This window comes from Osmerus eperlanus, chromosome 13 (genome assembly GCF_963692335.1).
Source record: "Osmerus eperlanus chromosome 13, fOsmEpe2.1, whole genome shotgun sequence".
In the NCBI taxonomy this organism is placed as follows: domain Eukaryota; kingdom Metazoa; phylum Chordata; class Actinopteri; order Osmeriformes; family Osmeridae; genus Osmerus; species Osmerus eperlanus.
Genome location: NC_085030.1, coordinates 16,257,537 through 16,279,926, shown reverse-complemented (window position 1 = coordinate 16,279,926; position 22,390 = coordinate 16,257,537). Strand labels below are relative to the sequence as shown.

At 43.7% G+C, this 22,390-nt stretch overlaps 1 protein-coding gene across 1 annotated transcript in view; it reads right to left on the bottom strand.

The window, feature by feature from the left end:
* The window catches only part of pdgfc (platelet derived growth factor c), a 32,197-nt gene extending 12,349 nt beyond the window's left edge, over nt 1–19,848 (bottom strand). The window contains exon 1 of the mRNA XM_062476954.1: nt 19,080–19,848. Coding sequence (XP_062332938.1) covers nt 19,080–19,251 — 172 coding nt within the window. The 5' untranslated portion in view covers nt 19,252–19,848. The remainder of the gene's footprint in view (nt 1–19,079) is intronic.
* Between the last annotated feature and the right edge of the window lie 2,542 nt (nt 19,849–22,390).

The following is a 22,390-nucleotide window of genomic DNA, read 5'->3' as shown; positions in this document are numbered from 1 at the left end:
TTTTGTTTAGTAACATCACTGTTGAATGGACAGGAATAATATCCTGTTCGACCAAATAACTTAGACCCTGCGTCATCCCCCTAGGGAGCGCTGTGTGACTTTTATAGCCCAAAAGGTATACACACACATACACATACGCAACGTGACACAAATCTCTCTTCAATTTCCATTTTAAGCCAAACACACCTTCTGTTATACACTCCCCCCATATATCTCTCTCTCTCCTTCTCTCTCACTGCTGTCAGCTGTGATGCTGCATCTCTTGTCTCTTGACTCCTAGAAGGACCGGGACACAGGAGGGCCGTTAAATGGAGGGGGGGGGGTGGTGGATGGTTTTTAACGAGCTCCCCTCGCCAGCCAGCCCCCCACCCCCCTGGACACGCCACCAGGGGTCTTAAATCACCCCTCTGTCGGTCTCCCTCCTCTCTCCATCAGGCGCTGTCGCCTCCTGGAGAAACGCCGCCAATAACCCATCTGGCTGGCCTGCTATCCCATAATATCCTGCCACCCACCTGAGCCTCCAGAAACAACAACAACACCACCACCACCAAATACATTCAGCCTGGTCCACTGGCAGAGCAGCTGTAAAGCAGCGAATGAGAAACCAGTCAGAGGTGTGTTCTAATGCCAAAACATCTAGGGTCAAAGTTCACCAGACCTGCACGGTTTACACAGCTCAGTGTTTGACTATCAAGGAAGTGTGTTAGTGAAGTTTAAATCATGTAATCTCCCTGTTTTTGATTCAGATTATCTCCTGTCATCCCACCAACACAGTAGCAGGCAGGGTTTGTAGCGGGTGAGGAGGAGCAGAATGTTTGTTGTTGGATGAAATTCCATTCTGGGTGCTTTGTGTGTGTGTGTGTGGGAATTTGCATTTGGGGCACATTTTTAGCTTAATTACTTTTTATTTGGCCCTACATTCAAGTGAGGAAAGTGAGTCACGTCCGGCAGCATGATTCATGCACAGTTCGTTTGCTTTTGATAGAAACAAAAACACAGGCGTGCTCCGAGCTCTGGGTCTGGACAATCTCAAATAATGATTCGTTGTTGACCCCGTGTGATTTAGGAGAGTCCAAGGACAACATGTCTGACCGAGGGCGTGGTCACCCAACAGAGACCCACTGTGAGATCCTGACGAGACGTTCGCTTTGATCTCGTTTAAATCCAGATTCGACATCATTCAAGATCTAACTTGATGACTACTCAGCTCCTTCCTTTGGCAGGAAACGGGCCTCTTGTCAATCAAAAGTATTACAGATATAAAGTGGTGATGATATAGGTTTGTTAAATAGTAGTTATATAAGATTATCACACCAACACTACTTTGATTGTTTTGTTTTTTTCTTCAGGATAATGGCATGCCAGGTTAGAACAGGAGAGGTTATAAACGAGACACAGAATAACACACGGCCATATGACAGGCTTCTGAGTCAACAGGTTTTTTCACAGGAGTCAAAAGCTTGGCTTCCAAACACCAACTGAATCCTCCCAAAGAATAGCCACCTTGTTTGGTTAAAGAGAGCTGTTGCAAGACTATTCTTGCACTCCCTGCAGATAGAAAACGTACATTAGGTGCAATATTAGCTCAGACAAAAGAGCCCCTTAAGGCTGTATTTCAGAGCCATACACCTCAGCTGCCCCCCTTAGAAAAGACAAAACACTTTATGTTCTCACTTGAACAAAACAGATCATACTTCGGTTGCTTCAGCCGGTTTTCTTTGAAGCCTTTCCAACCATGAAAAAAAATGGAGACATTTGATAGCTCTTTCATCTTGTGGTGCATGTTAAACCGGCTAAGATTGTTTGATTGACTGTTACCAGTATTCATTTGCTGGCTAACGACTAGAGAAGGAACCAGCCAATACTACGGCTCCTTTAATGCCATTAGGGCTGGGCCCTCCATCACAATGTCATGTTTTTAATTACATCCCTATAACAGTGAGGGGGACACATAGGAGACTCATAAAGCACATAATGATTAATGTGAAAATATGTGCTCCTTTACACAACCCCAGATACTGTACTGCAGACCTGTGGCACAGTAAGATGTACACATGGTTTTAATCTGCAGTAGGTGGACCAACCAAAGCCTTAGAAGAATCATTGTAATTATAAATTGACATATGCTGAAGGGAAACCATTCCCCAACATAATTCCTTGGGAAAAATCAGTTAAATGCTGAACGGAATGTCTGTTTTTATTAAGACGGTAATTAAGGGAAGAACGTAAAAAAAAATGGTCTCGCCTTCGAGGACAGAGAAAAATAAGAGAATATTTAGGTTTCCCCTGTTTTTAAGTTTTCCTTTAAGAAATCAGGCCGATTATGTGGTCCTATTCACTTGCTGTTTCTGTCATGAGCCTTTATTTCGAATATAAATAATATATGTGTTGTGCTTGAATCTTTGGGAGTTTGTTATAAAGTGAATTAATACGTAAAAGGTTGGTGATATGCATTCAATGCTGAGATTACCCTTTTGCGAAGACCTACAACTTTAGTGTAGCATCAATGAGGCTAGTATTCATCGTCAACACTCCCACTGAACCTCTCGTTCTTTTTGTCTTTGAAACCTTTCACTGCTTTCTAATGAATAAATAAACATTTTCATCTCCCCTCAACTTTTCCCTCTTACAGCTTTGCGAAGTTTAGCGTGCCTATGTATGCACACATTCTGCTCTCTTCTGTGTGAAACACTGACTTTCAGATGACCTTCCTCTCCCAGGTTAACTAATGTCGTACAATGATCAGAGGGCTGTCCCCAGAGAGAATTACCTCAAACATGACTCTACCTTGACCCAGTTTTTTCCTTGAGGAAAGTGTAACCACGATTAGGGGAGGAAGTGAGTTTGAATAAACAGCCCTTTACAGCGCTTCCATTGTGCTTTGTTCACACGTTACTGCGGTAACCGTCCAGGCAACCGCTGTTAGACATTAACCTCTAAATTACCAAAGCTCACAAAAGTGAACACACATGGACACACAGACAGATCCGTACACACAATTACACAGTTGTGTTTAACCACTCAAGACACACACACATATATATACAGCAATGTGAACAGATGCCATGTGTGTACATGTTTCTCATCATTGTGGAAAGGGAGCACTGAAAAACATAACTTAATCTGGCTTTGTGGTAGCATAGCATTACTCTATTTTTATGTTTTCGTATTATATCATAAATATGTCACATTATAGCAACCACATTGCAATCAGCTTATCTAGTAGACAAGGAATGATCTAAGACAATAATATATAACTCTGGCAACTGTAAAGGTATTAGGAGTCTGTTCCCCATTTCCCATCCTGCATGGGAAACACCGGTGTAGAGCAGTTACTGTAAGAGTTTAGCAGTCAAACATTAAACGCAGAAAGAGAACAGAAGTACTAATGTCTGAAACACCCATGTGGGACTTGGGGCCGTCTTAAAGCTTAGGAGTGATGCAGTGCTGCTAGGACATTTTAATTTAGGCTGCGAAACACTTGGATAACTGATTCAAACACATTCAGACAACACATTTGGCTAGATTTATTATAAGTTCACGCAAGGTTCACAGACATTATTACCGATTTTGATGGCTGTTGGCCAGAACTAAACCATGTCGAGTAAGGTGGCTGAGCGGTTAGGGAAGTGGGCTAGTAATCAGAAGGTTGCTGGTTCGATTTTGGCCGTGAAAAATGATGTTGTGTCCTTGGGCAAGGCACTTCACCCTACTTTCCTCAGGGGAATGTCCCTGTACTTACTGTAAGTCGCTCTGGATAAGAGCGTCTGCTAAATGACTAAATGTAAATGTGTCGAATCGGCATGGATTGAATTGACATCAGGGTCATATTTGTTGAGTTGACCAAATGTAATTCTCTCTATATATATATATATTGGTACAACTGACTTGTTTTCCTCCCACTTCACGCATAACCAGTAATGACAGCTATTTTGTTTTGCACAGTGACACCAATATGACACTAATGCGAATTGTTTTTTTTAAATTTCCAACCCGTTACAAGCTAATGGACCAATCACTAGCAGTCCCAGAGCGGCTATGTTGAAACAGCGCCGGCCAGGTGATGAAACTGTACCCAACAATGAATTCTCTTTTTTTTGCGCAGCTTATGGACCAATGCAATCACTTTCACCATCTGCTGCGTATTAAGGCTCAGCTTTGGCTACCAGCTACAGGTGCAGTAAATTCCAGGGCCTGCTTTTGGATATTTATTGCCTTTAGGTTTACAGTCGGTCAGGCAAAAGAAGCTGAACCTCACTATGGGAATTTTTTCATGCCATTAAAAAATGATTTGGCTTCGTGGGACCGTTGCCTGTTGTAATGATTCAATCTGCTCAGCACATGCTCCTGTATCCAACAGGAAGTGTGACATCTGCTCGGCACACTTCCTGTATCCAACAGGAAGTGTGACGGTTGTGACACCTAGATACTCTGCAGGGTTCGCTCACAACTGCCGGGACAACGACTGAAGGGTCCAAGTCTGTGTGTTGGTGTGTGTAGCCTGTTCGCTTCAGGCAACCTCAGTCCTTTCTCTAAATGTTAGGTGATCATTTGGCAACCTTCAATTGTTTTATCTCTTCCACACAAAAAAAAAACTATAATGGCAATATCAGACAAAATCAATGACAGCTTGATTGACAGCATGACCCAGTTTAACAATACCCAGCAGTCATGATCCATCTCAGCCCTCTACAACCAGATCAGAATCACAAAACAGGAGTGGATTAAAGAAATACCCCTGCCTCAGTCTCCTGCCTCAGTCTCCTGCCTCCAAAATAATTTTTCACAAAAGATTGAGCAGAATAAGACGTTTTCAGAACTAAACATTGATGATCTGGAGGATCTACAACAACAGTTTAAAATATCGTCTTTTCCAAGTCAGGGACATACAACTCATGCTGTAAAATCTCTCTGTACACGATCCTCGTTCCCAGCTAGCGGCTCAGCAGGTGGGTTAGTAAACAGCCCCTCCTTGGTGGGAAGCTTACAGTAGGAGTACCTGTGAGGGCCTGATCTGAAGAGGAAACGTCATCCACCTCACCCCAGCACTTCCCCCAGTTTTGTGTCAGTCACACCAGGGGCCCTGTAGGACCCGTCTGTTAACACATCCGGATGCAGCGACAAAACATCCGCGGACCATATCGAATAGCCCAACCTGACACCACACAACCTGAGTGAGCGTGTGTGTGTGTGTAGGGGTGTGTGTGCGTGTAGGGGTCAGCGCTGAAAGAGGAAAGATGGCCACTGGGGTTTTACGAGACTGTGTCTGAGTTTTTGAGACACTTTGTAACTCTTCAGACTGTTCTGAACTGTATCTCTCCCTCCCCTCTCACTCCCCCCCTCTCCCTTTCCCCCACTCTCTCCCTCTCTCTCCCCCCCTCTCCCTTTCCCCCACTCTCTCTCTCTGTCTCTCCCTACCTCTCTCTCGTCACAGATTCTCTTTCTCGACTGCATTCCTTGGGCAGCTCTACAGATAAGCTGGTGAAAATGCTGGATAGCTCGAGTAAGGCAACCCACTGCTGTATTTCTATATATAACTCCAGTGCAACTGTTGCCTTGAGCTGATATTGCAATCTTTTACAGCACATTATGAAGTGTCTTTAAACAGTTTGGTAGGAAAGGGAAAGCTAAAGAAACATTTCATTTAATCTCATGTACTCTCACTCTGGGAGTCAGGTGGCTGAGCGGTGAGGGAGTCGGGCTAGTAATCTGAAGGTTGCAAGTTCGATTCCCGGCCGTGCCAAATGACGTTGTGTCCTTGGGCAAGGCACTTCACCCTACTTGCTTCGGGGGGAATGTCCCTATACTTACTGTAAGTCGCTCTGGATAAGAGCATCTGCTAAATGACTAAATGTAAATGTAATGTACTCTCTAGTATTCTTAGTAGGTAATCAGTTATAATACTGGGACAGTTATGGTTAAAGGAAATCGCCTGTGCGGCCAACTATAAAAAACAGAAGTAGGTGGGTAAAGTATTATTTTTAAGCCGTAGGTTGGACACTTATTTACCAACTTACTGATAACAATTTCCTAAAGGAACTGCACTAGAACGAAAGTGAACACTGAACATAAACTGTCGTTCACTAATCGTTTCCTGAGGTAATGAAACATTTTCAGGCACACCCTGTACGTAAGGGCTAGTGTGAGTATGATTATGAACGACCATGCAAACGCATGAATGGTTGTTTAATAATGACACACCCCAAGGCTAGATTGAACTCTTTCGACACCTCGGCCCGGCCCGTCCCGGTGACTACATCTCTGCTCCACACCAGGACTCTCCTCAGGTTACAAATGATTCCCTCAACAGTTCTGAGCAGCCTCTAATTAGTGCCGACACCAGTGTCCTGCATCGTAAAAAACAAGATTGGATGTCACTCCGGCTTACTTATACTTTCACTGCAGACATCTATTTGCGTTGCAGACACAGCTTTGACCTCTTTGGATTATGACCTTTGAACTCAGGTATCACCTGTTTGCATGTTGCTGCGTACCATGCAGAAGCGTTCAGATGACTCCAATCGTTAAATTGACTGGCTTTTAATGCATGATTGCTGCCAATAAATCAAACCATATAATTATGTTGAGGGTTAACTTGTAAAAGTGAAAACCATCAAAATTCTAAATGAATCTATTATGGACACTGAAGCTGTAAAATAAATATATAAAATAAGACATTATAAAAAACCTCTCCTGAAGTCCTACTCCCAAATCAACTTCAATTTCAATACCAACTGTCAAAAGAAGAATGTATATCAAAGCTAATCCCTGATGTGTTATGGAAGTGATGGTTAACTAAAGAACAAAAGGCTGTCAAGACACGTTTCACCCACACTGGTCGACGAGCCTCACCCTCTGCCCTGCACCGGTCGCTGACAGACGGAACACATCTTCCCCTCGCAGCTGTGAGGTATGCTGGAGGACCACGCTTAAGGCTTCTCCACAGCCACATCTGTGTGCCGGACAGCTGGATGCTTGGGCTGAATCACAGTTTTATCCTGGCCGTCCAGGTTGGAAGACAGCTTGCTTCTCTCCAGATCCAGATACTGCCATTACGGCTGATTAGACATCCAGGTTTGGGGGGTGGAAACTATACTTAAGACTAATGGGATGATCACTGTCCTCTTTGTAGCTTTAAAAGGTTTAAAGCAAGACACATGATTTAGTGAGAACACCTCAGGAAACTCGGAAGAATGAGTCGTTTTACACAGTTGTTTTGACTGAGCTAGCTTGTCTCCCGACCACGAAAATGCACTGGAAACCCCAATGTGCGAAACCCCAATGTGCTGTATCTCCAGTTGCAAAATGCCCACATTCACACCCAACAGAGCCAGAGATTATCGCACTTAAACTCCCACGGGCCATTACCGTAATCTTACTGCTTGAATGAAAAGATTACATCGTCGGCTTTCTCACCAAAAGACCACACTTGTTTTACTGGTGCACGTCATGCATGTAGCGTTACATCTATAAGCAAGAGCCACCTACATCACAGCAGCTTCATAGTAGAGGCTGTTCTTTTCACTATCTGTTGGGACTTTCAAAACACTGGGCTTTTCAGTGGCCCCCTTTAATGAGCTTGGAGCTGTGCAAGCAGATTTGGGGTGAGGCTTTCAAGGGCCTGATGTGATTTTCAGCTGCGGTCAATTGAATGATTAAATCCAAGCAAGGGCAGCAAGAGACTTACACAGAGGAACATTTCAATCCGGGCAATTACCGTGGAAACGAAAAAGGAGTTGTTATGACTCCGATTTTATCTTTAAACATTTTCTCTTTTTTAAAGAGTCTTACCCTGGTAATTAGCCACCTCCCTGTTGTGTTCTCACAACCTGGCAGGTCCTGTTGCCGGGGGAGCAGATGAGCAGTGGAGGGGTCAAGAGGTCGGAGAAGGACCCAGGTCATTAAAACAACTCCAACAGCCAAACCTCTCTCCCTCATCCACGCCATAAAAAGTCAGTGCCCTGCAAACTCCAAACCTTAACAGATGAATGGGTCGTTATCCAGCTCTGCAGAAGCCTGCTTATGACCATTCATTTGAATCAGGTGTGTTGGAGCAGGGAAACATCTAAAACATGCAGGACAGGGTGCCCTGAGAACCAGGGTTGAGAACCACTGATCTAACCCTTTGAGCTAAACAGCAGCTAATCCGACTGTTATCTATGTACCGTTAATGTACCAATGACTACGGTCAGTTTGGTTTTCAATTCGAGCGCACGGTCAGTCTTCAATTATGCCAAAGAATACGGCCTGTGAAGCGGTCCAATGCTTTTCGTATAGACAACACCATAACTTACAGTAAGGGCTGCGCGGCCGAATGGCTGAGGTAGAAAAACGTTAAGCACTCTGCATTTAGGTGCTCCATTAACAGCCTACACAGGGTATTAAGCTTCTGACTGTCCCGATTTGTCAAAAAGACCTCCGGACTTCCTTCCTTTACCGTGAATGCTCATGAAATCATGTGTGCTGTTTACATCTAATAATAGCCATTGCGTAAGACAAATGTTATCTGGAAAATAATAGAGAAATGGAATTATAATACCAGCCGGTTAAAGCTTTGATATTATCTTTAGCAGCGATGATGAATATTCATGTGGATGCACTTAGAAAACAATGCTGTATAATTTGCTGGGATTGAGGCTTCCAAAAACGGAAGCTTTTCTATGATGTGCTGTAACATTCAAACGGCCTCTACATTTAAAATATGGAAGTAAGAATAAGGTGTTTTTTTGGTTGTGTGAAAGGAAACAATTACTTCATTAGGCAAATGGGGATAACAACCTTGAAGTGACCTCTCACTTCTAACTGCCCCTGACTTCTGCACTGGGTTGACTACCAAACAAGCACATATAGACGTCTACTCCCCACAATAGACGCACAGAATTTTTACATAATTTGTTAATTGGGTGTATTTTTGCACTACATAGACAGTGTCTGTGTCAAAATGTGTGTTTTGTTCCCGCAAGCATTGCCCCCGAAAAGTGAAGCTAACAGTAGCTAACTAGCTAGCCACAGTCACCTAAACTACATCACAAACCTGCACACGTTTACCTACAGTAGAAACATCAGTTCAGTTATTGTAGCTAGCTGGCTAAAACTGCAGAAACGCTACAGGCACAGGCCAGGGTGATAACATCTTATGTAGCTAGCTATGTTTCCAGACTATGATATCAACACCCTGTCTTTTCACCCTTCGTAGCCTACTGGTTAGCTCTAGGAATCCCACACAGCAGTACAGACTGTACTACAGTTAGCCTATCTCAGCTGTAGAGTTATCCTACAAGTTACTTACCGCCGGTCCGGGGGTCAGTGAAGCTTGGAGCAAAACGGAGCACATCCGGCTTCTCCAGGTGAGCAATGTCTGTTAGGATGCGCTCTTCTGTAGCTGTGATATCCAGTCCTCCAAAGCACCGGCTGTGTAGCCAGCCTCAGTACTACTACCAACCAGTTAGCTAATTCGTCTTTGTTTTACCTGTATTTGCGCTGTTGAGGGAGTATTGTGGTGGGACTGATATATTATCAAAGCAATAATCCACGAGAGAGGTATCAAAGCAATAATCCAAGAGAGGGGTATCAAACAAGGGTGAAGGGTGGGGTGAAGTGCCTTGCCCAAGGACACAACGTCATTTGGCACAGCCGGGAATCGAACCGGTAACCTTCAGATTACTAGCCCGACTCCCTAACCGCTCAGCCATCTGACCCCCTGTTGTTTCTGACACGTCATGGTCGCTAGATGGCGCTTCTTGCGTTGAGAAATTCCAAGGTCAGTTATTCTGGCAAAACGTAATATTTTTTTCATTTACTGTCAGGACACAGTACATATGTAAAAATGAAATCCAAGTCAAATGAGTTGGAAATTCTAGGCTATAGGCGACTTGATGTTACATGTTGGTGCCTATTCACTTTAACTTTCGGAATGACAAGACAGGCAGTGGATAATATCACACTGTTTTGATCATGTCTTTTGTGGTTTTATGTAGGCTATTACTGTAACATTGGGACTCCAGTTCTAAGTGTGGATGGCGGGTTAGGCAAGAGCAATAGCCCGTGTTTAAAAGGAAAGGGGGGTGTGAAAAAAACACCCTTGACACCTTCGCAGAAGACTGACCTGTCGCCCGCCTACCAAGGAGTGAGACAGAGATTGGTTTATATATTTGGCCCACATCCATGCTCCATAGTTACATAATATGACCCTGTCTTGCATGTCTTTGTCTCTAGGTAAATTTGTTTTAGCGATTTCAGTGTTAAAGTGTTTGCGACGCTAAGCTACTGTAACATGAGAAGACACAAAAGAGTCTGTAGTGCTCACTGCCGCAGAGTTCGTCTGTTCAGCATCTGCGTTGCATTTCCAGTGTCATGATCTGATAGTCACTACTGGGAAATACCCCATCTTAGGTACACACCCACCGTCCCTCTAAAATCAATATAACGTTGTCAAAAGAAACTTTTGTAGACATGAAACATGAAATTGTATGTATTATATTCATTTAGCGGGAGTATGGGGGAATTTGAACCTATAAACCTCACAATCCAAAATCGAATGCTCTAACCACTAAGCGACTCCCACGGTGCGCTGCCGTACACGGATCTCCCTCCATAAAGCTGTGGCTGTGATCATTAGAGGCAGTGATGGGAACTCACACGCTAATGTGTATTTTCATTCCATCTTGGTCCTGGTAATGGATACCCTCCCATGGGGCCCGGGCTGGTGTGGGTGCTTAGTGTCCAGCGAGGCTAGAGTTCAGGAACCCTATTTGTGCTTTGGGAAAAGCCAAGCATTCTCCAAATTGTGCGTGTGATTGGGTTACAGCCGTCCTGGGCCAGTGGCATACCGTCATATATAAAACCCCAGCATGTGCAAATATGCATGACCCAGCTATTCGGGGACAGCTAACTGAATCACTGAAGCAGTAATTACCGGGACAGGTGCATTTTTTATTTTTCCCCAGGAAAAAAAAAAAAAAAACTGAAAAGAAAAGCTTTACACTTGGAATATTTCTCATCTCAAGTTAATGGACTCTGGGTTTTTTTTCTCACTCGGCTCCAATGACACATTAGGAAGACACAGCAGGGTTTGGATTCCTGCGGACATATCTGAGTTGTAGTGTACGCTAAACGAGAGAAACTGGACGCGAGTCAGACGGCATATGAAGCCAGGTTGAGCACAGTTGAGGCTGTTTGACTCACTGTGTCAAAGAAAACAACTGAGCTAAAGCCAGGTGTATTAAACGCACTGGTGCTGCAGTGCGCCTGATCGATCTGCGAATAAAAGGCTATAAAAGGCTTCCTATAAAAAAGGTTTCTTTTTTAGTTCTTTCAAACTGAAGTCTTAAAACAAATTATGTTTAACTCCTTTTCGCAAGAACAAGCTAAACAAAACACAGGAGACCGATCGGATAAGGTAATCTCTGAATTGCAAGACACACCAGCACTATCCCACGTGTCAACCTAAACGTTTCAAACTAAATCCAAGCTTTCTAATCATGTCTGTCAAGACAGACACCCCAGCTGAACGAGCTCTGCAGAAACAGGCCTGTGGTGTCGGTTCTACCCACAGGGCACCTGGGAAATGGTCTGGAGGAACCAGGGAACATGCGATTGCAACACCTTGGATGTTGGTTCCTCAGCTCTGGGCTTGTAGCTTACTTTTACTGAGTGTCTTTCATCTCAGTTCTGCCATGCAGGCCAGTGCCAACAACAAGCCTATGTTGTGCATGTGGCCTGTTGGCAGTAAATATTGGCTTGAAGCCTGTAAAATGCTCTGTCTTTTTTCTTCTTTTTATTTTTTATGTTGGCACAGCAGCTCGAACCAGACTCGGGCCTGTCTGTGCGTTGTGGTACGTCCCTTTAAAAGCTTTTCCTCCTCACCAGAAGGCACACCTGGGCTGCTGCTTTTGGGGGCTTGTTCGGGGTCAAGCTTCTTGTCAATCAACCCCAAGGTGACGCCCAAGCCTTGAGAATCGAGAGGGAGAGACAGAACAGGACACTTTGAAATAGTTATCTGACAGTGGGTGCTGACATCTGCCAAACTATGCAGACATGCCCTCCAGAGATGGTAACTGAGGTCAACTCATCACATACACCCAATGCCAAAATTTTAAGTCCAATGGAATTCAGTCGGCTTTCAAAACAGGCAATATTCAGGACGGCTTTAGTGTTTGCAAGCAGAGCGCTGTTCTGCCAACTCACTAATACCTCAAACACGGTTAATCCAAACGTATTCATAAAGGATTGACGAATATCAGTAGAACTAAGGATAACCACCACAGGAATGATGTACATTTCACGTATGCCAACAGTAACATTTAAATGCCACCTAGAACTTTCACATACTGTAGGCATTATCATTTCTGAAGGTAATAGTACAACAAATAAGAATGACTATATCTGAAGGTTGTAGTAAAACAAGTAAGCTAAGCTACTTCTGCACTGACACTTTTTAGCACCAAATACAAAACATCATTTACCATAGTTTTATATTTGAGAAAACTGCAGTTCCACTCAATGACTTTCAGGTCAGTGAATCACACAGCCTAGGATTTGGAAGGACAGTTAGACCACTGCTTGCATGGGAGTCAGGTGGCTGAGCGGTTAGGGAAGCGGGCTAGTAATCAGAAGGTTGCCAGTTCGATTCCCGTCTGGCCAAATGACGTTGTGTCCTTGGGCAAGGCACTTCACCCTACTTGCCTCGGGGGGTATGTCCCTGTACTTACTGTAAGTCGCTCTGGATAAGAGCGTCTGCTAAATGACTAAATGTAAATGTAAATGGAGACTGAGAGACATGTCTCTGAGACGCCTTTATGAGGAAATGCCTCGTGATGAATGACAGGTGTATTTGTGCTGACAGGTAATCCTGACCAGGGGCAGACGGACTCCACCCTCCGTGTCTAGACAACATCGTGCAGACTCTGTCCTCCTCTCAGTCAATGTCAATGTTAGCACTGGGACCCTTTGCAGCGCCTTGTTTATCAGACCCAATTTATGTGCTCTTATATTTTCGTCTCCTCATGGGAACCAGAGAAAGTGTGACATAAACTTGGCACTGGGTGGCCCAGACTTCCAAACCCCAGACCCAGTTCTCAGTAGTAGTGGCTGCTTCACTCTTAATACTGCTCCTGGGTCATTTGTTACGAAAGATGGCTGTGTTTAAGGCTCATTCAGGTGATCTCCAGGATTGTAGTCTCAGCTGAGTAATTCATACCGTAGCAGACAAGGAAAGAATGGTACAATCGTTGTTGCAATGTGTGTTCATCAACCGCTGTATACATCTGTCAGACAGAAAGAATTTTAATATTTGGTCTGTGAAGTTTCAAAGGGCAACGTTATGTCATTGTGGCTCCGAGTTCCAGACCAGAGGAAAATACACGAGTGCAGCCCAGCCTTGATACTGGAACCTGCTTGAGGGAAGACTCCAGGCTGACAGCTAAAAGGCTCACAAACAGAAACAAGACACGTGTTGATAGGGCCGGAGGGCGGGTTGGGGAGGCGCTGGCTGTGGCTCTCTCGTCCTCCAGTGCAGCTTAAACCTGTGACCCAGTTCTCTCTCTCGAGAAACTCCCCTCGCCTACTCCGGGGAGAGAATGTTCATTCGCTGCCCAAAATGACAAACAGCAGGCAGGCAGTGGCACGCTCGCTTGCCAAATACAGCGATCCACGTTGACACTATGCTGACAGGGGAGGCATAGACACTGTTATACACAGTCCCCCACCAGAGACTGGGAACGAGAGGGGGCGGAGGGCGCATGCTGCTGGAACACAGACAAGGCGTGCTGTGTTTAGAGTTGAGGGTATAGGTACTGTATGTTCAGTAAAAGTTGCAGGACTCTGGAGTTTCCAGTTACCTCTTTCAGAACAGTCAGGTATAAAGTTTCTTGCTGCCTTTGAAGGCTTCGGTTTTGTCCAGTAAGCATCGGTCATCGCTGCACGGTGACTACATTGATTAACTCACAGTTACAAAAATGTAGTCACCGCGCCGTATTCACTCTCCAACGTGTAACTCAAAACAACCTTTCCCAGGGGAAACTTGTTCAAGAAACATCAGAACGGTATTAAAGTATAATTTGATGGTCCAAGCTCTCTCGGTTGGGTTTTACCAGTTTTACAGCTATACCGTAATTCAAAATTAAAAAATAAACTTAACTACTATGGAAACCACTTGACACAACAGCGGTGGTAATGGGAAAGACAGCTGCCAAGCTGGTAGCTGCCAACAGCAGAGGCTGGTGGCCATATAACCCTCCCAGGCTGAGTCCAGCCAGCTGAAGTTAGGTAATCATTACTTGATGGGTTCTGTAATGTTGAGGTCTGACTTTCCTAACAGAGTGAAAAACGGATTGTGCCGACTACATCGACTTCTGCCCACCATGAGCGTGATTCCACGTTGAGAAATGTTTAAAATCTCGGTTTACAAAATGCTTGAAGTTTGCCAAGCTGTTAAGACACATTCCAAGACAGTGTTGCACAAAGTGTGCAGTAACACTTAAATGCATAAGTATCCACATTTATGCGTTACTGTAAAACATTATTTGCGAACAAACTGTTTACATTTAGAACAACCTCCTTTTCCAAACTTGTGTAGAGGGATTTGCGTCACTTGCATATCTTGTTTACCTGTCTGCATGATGACCCGGTGAATAAACAACGACTGTTAATTTACCCCAAAACACCCATATAATACAGTTAGGTCCATAAATATTTGGACATTGACACAATTGTCATCATTTTGGCTCTGTATACCACCACAATGGATTTGAAATGAAACAATCAAGATGTGCTTTAAGTGCAGACTTTCAGCTTTAATTTCAGGGTATTTACATCCAAATCAGGTGAACGGTGTAGGAATTACAACACATTTTATATGTGGCCCCCCCCTTTTTAAGGGACCAAAAATAATTGGACAAACTAACATAATCATAAATCTAATTGTCACTTTTAATACTTGGTTGCAAATCCTTTGCAGTCAATGACAGCCTGAAGTCTGGAACCCATAGACATCACCAGACGCTGGGTTTCGTCCCTGGTGATGCTCTGCCAGGCCTCTACTGCAACTGTTTTCAGTTCCTGCTTGTTCTTGGGGCATTTTCCCTTCAGTTTTGTCTTTAGCAAGTGAAATGCATGCTCAATTGGATTTAGGTCAGGTGATTGACTTGGCCATTGCAGAACATTCCACTTCTTTGCCTTAAAAAACTCTTTGGTTGCTTTCGCAGTATGCTTCGGGTCATTGTCCATCTGCACTGTGAAGCGCCGTCCTATGAGTTCTGAAGCATTTGGCTGAATCTGAGCAGATAATATTTCCAGAAACACTTCAGAATTCATCCTACTGCTTTTGTCAGCAGTCACATCATCGATAAATACAAGGGAACCAGTTCCATTGGCAGCCATTAATGCCCACGCCATAACACTACCTCCACCATGCTTCACTGATGAGGTGGTATGCTTTGGATCATGAGCAGTTCCTTCCCTTCTCCATACTCTTCTCTTCCCATCATTCAGGTACAAGTTGATCTTGGTCTCATCTGTCCATAGGATGTTGTTCCAGAACTGTACAGGGTCTTTTAGATGTTTTTTGGCAAACTCTAATCTGGTCTTCCTGTTTTTGAGACTCACCAATGGTTTACATCTTGTGGTGAACCCTCTGTATTTACTCTGGTGAAGTCTTCTCTTAATTTTTGACTTTGACACAGATATGCCTACCTCCTGGAGAGTGTTCTTGATTTGGCCAACTGTTGTGAAGGGGTTTTTCTTCACCAGGGAAATAATTCTTCTGTCATCCACCACAGTTGTTTTCCGTGGTCTTCCGGGTCTTTTGGTGTTGCTGAGCTCACCAGTGCGTTCTTTCTTTTTAAGAATGTACCAAACAGTTGATTTGGCCACACCTAATGTTTTTGCTATCTCTCTGATAGGTTTGTTTTGAGTTTTCAGCCTAACGATGGCTTGCTTCACTGATGGTGACAGCTCTTTGGACTTCATATTGAGAGTTGACAGCAACAGATTCCAAACACAAATACCATACTTGAAATGAACTCTAGACCTTTTATCTGCTCCTTGTCAATGAAATAACGAACTCCCATGAGGGAATAACATACACCTGGCCATGGAACAGCTGAGCAGCCAATTGTCCAATTACTTTTGGTCCCTTAAAAAGGGGGGGGCCACATATAAAATGTATTGTAATTCCTACACCGTTCACCTGATTTGGATGTAAATACCCTGAAATTAAAGCTGAAAGTCTGCACTTCAAGCACATCTTGATTGTTTCATTTCAAATCCATTGTGGTGGTATACAGAGCCAAAATGATGAAAATGGTGTCAATGTCCAAATATTTATGGACCTAACTGTATGTGGAGAGCTGCACCTCTCACTATTGGCCTGTGAGTCACATTGACCCCATTCCTCCTCCTTTAATCCCCTAATCTCACTTTTCATTCCAGAAAGGCAACCTCTGTGATCATTGGCAACTCTCACGCGTTCCTTGGTTTCCTCAAGTAGTGCCGAAAGAGGCTACAAGAGATTATCCCCTGGTAATCTGTGTCTCACGTAAATATCTGCAGCTGCGTCCTTTAAAATGTTGGCCCCCCAGTCTTTCCTATTGGGTGGGCTGGCTGGCTGTAAATTGATCACCATCTATGGTAAGCAGGCAGGCTGCACTCTTCCTTTAGAGGGATGAATGTCGACTACAGAGGTGCTCTGGCCATGATGTGTGGGTGTTCTGGTGGGTGTATCTGGGACCGCAGCGTTGTAGCTGTTCACTCCTCTCACTTAACTCTGAAGATAAACACATCAGTGAAGGTCATGGGTACCATTTAGGCATGACCTTTAAAAATGATATCAAAAGAGCGATGAGACAACTGTTCAGATTGAATCCTCAAGTCTCAGAAGTATGTATTTTTTCATGTTAGAAATGTCCAACCCAGATGAGATCACGGGTATACGAAGGGGGCTAATTGAATCCAATGCACCTCAGTGGGTGCTGGTACACTTCCAGGTAACAAAGGAGACTGACGGCCAGTATCTTTAGAGGAGGAGCAAAGCAACCACCGCACAGACGCCAGTCATCCTCAGCCACGTCTAATAAGACCAGGGACCAGAACTCTCCAGGCAACAACCACTCAACATGCCTCTCCTCCAGCCAGATCGATATAGAATAGTCTCGGGGCATCTGCAGTCAACCTCCACTGGATGTTCAGCGCTCACACGCTCCCGTTAAAGATTACATTTACATTTAGTCATTTTAGCAGACGCTCTTATCCAGAGCGACTTACAGTAAGTACAGGTACATTCTCCCCCGAGGCAAGTAGGGTGAAGTGCCTTGCCCAAGGACACAACGTCATTTGGCACGGCCAGAAATCGAACTGGCAACCTTCAGATTACTAGCCCGATTCCCTAACCGCTCAGCCACCTGACTCCCGTTAGCTTTGCCTGCTTCTCATTCACGTGTGGTCGGGTTTTGGGAGAGGGGGTTGACGGCTCGCCCTCCCAGTCTGCCTCCAGCCATCATGATTGGGGGGGCTTAGTTCACCCGGGTCTTACAGAGCATGCAACACGGCTCTTCATCAGTCACTCAGCCAATCACAACCAGCTTTAGACACTCTAGTCACCCTGAGTAACATGTTAAGTGTTTGATATGAAACACACAATATCTGATACGGTTAGTGTAATAGAGCCTAAATTGACTATGGTGGTGGATGCTTTTTCCAAGTTTAGGCAAGCAATAATCCAAGCACTTTCTCAATGTCTCAAATTGTGAGAGAGTCAGGTGGCTGAGAGGTTAGGGAATCGGGCTAGTAATCTGAAGGTTGCCAGTTCGATTCCCGGCCGTGCCAAATGACATTGTGTCCTTGGGCAAGACACTTCACCCTACTTGCCTCGGGGGAATGTCCCTGTACTTACTGTAAGTCGCTCTGGATAAGAGCGTCTGCTAAATGACTAAATGTCAATGTCCTACAGTAGTAGGAAACGTAGATCTCAAACAAGCATCATGTAGATTCACAGGAGAAGAGATAACTGCTGGCTGCCCTTGACCTCCCATATACAAAATAGTTTTTATTTGCCGAGATGAGCACCAATGATGGATGTGGAAATGAGGTGTTCAGGAAGTGGAATTATTGTATACAGAGTGTCGTTTCAGTGTGGTATGAGGGGAAAGGTACATTTAAAGTTATGTTATGATAACTGTGAATGTGGTGATATTTAAGAGGGAACCATGTAGATTCACATGTAGTGTTAAGATGTGTGTTAAAATGTAAATGTAATGTAAAGATGTGCCACAATGTGAGCAACAATGGTGGTATTTTATGTTTTTCCTTTTGGATAATGCTGCCTGTAGTTACAGTCGCCCATGTGCAAACAATGTAACAAACACTTGGATTAACTACACAGTATACAGCCTTTTACTGTCCTGTCCATACTGTGCATCAGATGGACACACACGCTCCATCTCTCCCCCTCTCACCGACCTTCTCTCTCCTCCACCCCCGTCTCCCCCCTACCCTCTCTCCCCCCTACCCTCTCTCGCCCACACACCTTACAACAACAACACACAGATTGATTTGCCAATTTGTCCGGCTGGAAGGAAATTATTTGCAAATAATTGATTGACTCTTTGTACTTATAGGTTTATGGCACCACATCGGCATGTGCCTTAAATGGATGTGACTCAAATCATTGACAAAACTGATTTTTTGACAGCGCAAATCAGTGAAGTTCAGAGGCTAAGCAAATTACATCGCCTGGAGCAACTAGCACTGCATGAATGGAGCCTTTTATGATCATAGAGAAAACCTTTCCCAGGGGACATGACATTTTAGAGGGTTTTCCCCCTTAAACACACACGGGTACACTTGAAAGGTAAAGGTAATTTCCACTTCCTTTCCTGGATAATGCTGTTTAAACCATAAACGATCTCATTCATTGCCGTTTAAATTTAAGCAAGATGTGCTTGGTAAAACGAATACGTTTAAATCCTGGATGCAAGCAATGCGTGAATTGTAAAATATAGGCTACTTAAATATTTATACATCAAATTAACTAGGCAATGGAAAAAAGTTGTAACAACTTTTTATGAAACATAGCTTGCACTTACCGTTTTGTTCCTTTAAACTTGGATGTTGAAATTTGCTAATGTGACTTGATTCTGCCTCTGAGCCATGTTGTTGGAGAAGCGATGCAAGTAGGAGTAATAATGAAAGGATCATTTGGATTAGTGTTGAAAGGCGATCACAAAGCACTGTTGACGGGACGTTTTGTATCACCATGCACCGGCGTAGTGTGGAGGACACCAATTCTTATTTGGACACATTTGTAGCAGATAAACAATGAGTAAAATCCACATAATCTCATTCAAATACTGAGTCCTCTGAAAAATGAAAAATAAAAACTCAAGACTCGTAAAATCCACTGAAAACGCTGGCTGTTGGGCGGGTTCTTTCTAGAGTGCAAGTGCGCACCTGTTGGCTTTGTGGAAAGTTGGAGAAAGTTTTTCTATCACCAACTCCGGTGTGATTGCATATTCAGCCCGAGTAACAATCAGTATTCATTGCATGCACATGCACAAATAATGTATTTGTGTTGGCTGCTGTATGCGTTTCACGGTTTCCAAGCTCTTAGCCTAGCAGGAGTAAACTATTCCAAAGGAACTCCAGTCAAATGCTCCGAGTGCATTTCCACAAGCCTCACAATAAGCGCATATATGCCCGCGTGCAGCGCAATTCGATACAGTCTTAAGGCTACATTGGATAACATATCGCTGCTCAAGCGTCTGTTGTCTGGGTCTTGGCTCATAGGCGGAGACTGAGCTAAGCTATCGTAGAAGCTGAGACGACAGGGTCTGAATTTCTGGAGAACGCAGACAGCCAACTGACGACACAACAGGTGCTATACATAAAGTCAAACCTCCTAGCATAGGCAACTCCCCGTGATGTTAACTATTCAGTAACTACGTCTCGCACTGGGTAGGTTTCAACTTGCCATGTGTATTTTCAACACAAATATCTCCGGAGCGGGGCAAACTGGTCACCATTGTGAGTTTCTGAACTAGTGAACTTGCATGACAGGTGGATATTCCTTGTAGGTTTATGGATAATTATACATTTAACACGGCTTTTGTACCCTACAGTAGTAGAAAATATTCTCACTGGATCATTTGATTGAATGTAGCCAAAGTAGCCTCCCACATGATACCGATACGAATACTAGACATACGGCTCCTTCTGTATTTACAATTTACTTGTATAATAATTTTACTCAAGATATGACGACAACGCGGGAAATAATTGAGTTAATAGAGGGTAACATGCCACAGGTCAGTACTTATTGCAAATATTTTTTTGATTTGTCATTTCCATAAATACATTCCCTATAAAAAGTAAAAACAGCATTTGCAAAATGATGTTAAACATTTTTCTCTGGGCCCTAAGAAAAACAGCAGAAAGTGGATCAGGTGTGAAAACTAAGTGCATGTCCTACAAAGAATGAAGATCATCTGGATGAATACTGTAGATGTCCCACTGTCAGCAATGTAAATATTGGACAGTATAGAGTGTGTCAAGACTCCTTAATCTCCCCATCGTAGCCTGAAGCACTTCTGCTCTGGAACGTTAGAACAATCCATCTGTAGGGGAAATGTTTAAGAACTTCTCAATTTGTCATATCAAAGCAGTAGACACCGCTGTTGCTGTTTCCCCTTCTGTTATCAATTTCCGCTCTCTTGAGCACAATGCTGTGCCTCATCAAATGTGATTAATGTGGTTACTCTCATCTTATTGTTGAAGGAATCCACAAGTGTTTTGCCTCCACCACCACCACCACCACCACCACCACCACACACACACACACTGTCCTGTACAGTAAGTCTATCGTACCAAGCAGACAAAACAAAGGCGAGTTCCATACACACTGAACTCGTTCAACAAAGACACATGATGCAATAGAGGAGCAACTACTCCCATCTAACGTCGTGGAAACATTACAACCCTGGAGAGAGGAAGGGTTATGGATGAGGGTTTAATGTTTTTAATCAAAGTTGATGGCTGAGATGAGATCGTAGGGGTCTGAGACACTCGTTTGGTGTGTGTTGCCCCCATGGAGACTGGCACACAGAGGTCCTCTTGTGCCTGCTACAAGGGCCCAGTCCCTTTGTGTAAAGGAGAGTATCGCATTCCAGCCCTGCAAAACCCTGAAGCAGATGTCAGCACTCCACATTGTGGAAAATCTCTCTCTCTTTCTGAACTCTCTCTCTCTCTCTGAACTTTCTCCCTCCCTCCCTCTCTCTCCCTCTCTGAACTTTCTCTCTCTCTTTCTCTCTCTCTCTTCTCTCTCCTTCTTTCACACACACAGTCCTCACCCAAGGAGGTTGTGTCTGTGAAAGCTTGGTATTTTGTCTCCCTAAGCACATTTGATTGCTGCATCCATGGTGGTCTTGTGAAACTGAGAATTTTAATAATAAAAAAAACAACAAAAAAACGGGAATAAACTGAAGGAATTAGTCACAAGACAGACCTCAGGGTCACAGCAAGCATGGAAGGAACCCAGAAGGTTTACACTAAACTGGCTGAGATGTAAATGTAAACGATTGGGATTTCATAGTTGCCCCACTAACGGCTACATTCCAATATTATTCTAAATACCTTTTTGAGACTCGAGACAAATGAGTGCCCCATTGCCAATGAAATCATGTATTGATCTATCCCTCACAGCCAATGTAAGATAGTACTTAGGCCAAGCTGAAGTAGACATATAAACAGTGTGGATGTTTTGCAGAACATAGTTGCACCTTCCAGAGAGGGTTATGGTGTACGGTTTAGTTAGTGTGTATGTTCCTTTCAGTCTCAAGCTTTTTGACGAGTCTTCTACTGAACTGGTATATTTATTAAATGTGTTGTTAAAGAAAATAACATTTCTCAGAGTTGAAAACAAATTGAGTGTTTTACAACAGTTTCTGTGTTTTATATTCCATAATTGTAGATGAAAATATGTAATCTCATTAGAAGTAAATATTGTAAAAAATAATAAAAAAGGTTATTTCATATATCCTTAAAAAAATCTTGTGTAAAAGTAACAAACTTCTACCCCAGCTGTTTTTTTATAATGGCGTTTTGCTTTGAGTCTGGAGACCCCTACTGGTGCCCCATGACACTACAGCCAAGTAGTCAACCTGGATTTGGGGGATGCCATAATGGGCGCCCATTAGCATGGGGGTGACTGATGTCAAAGAAGAACATTGTATGTTGAAGACTAAGAGATACAATACGTGGCAATACCTACTGAGGCTATGAGAGGGGTATTCTTGGGTTACCCCAGTCATGATGTAAAGTGGTCAGACGTGATAGGACGCTAGCTTATTTTGGCATGGTGCTCCCAATGGGGGGTCTTTTAGTTTCATATTTCCCGAACCTT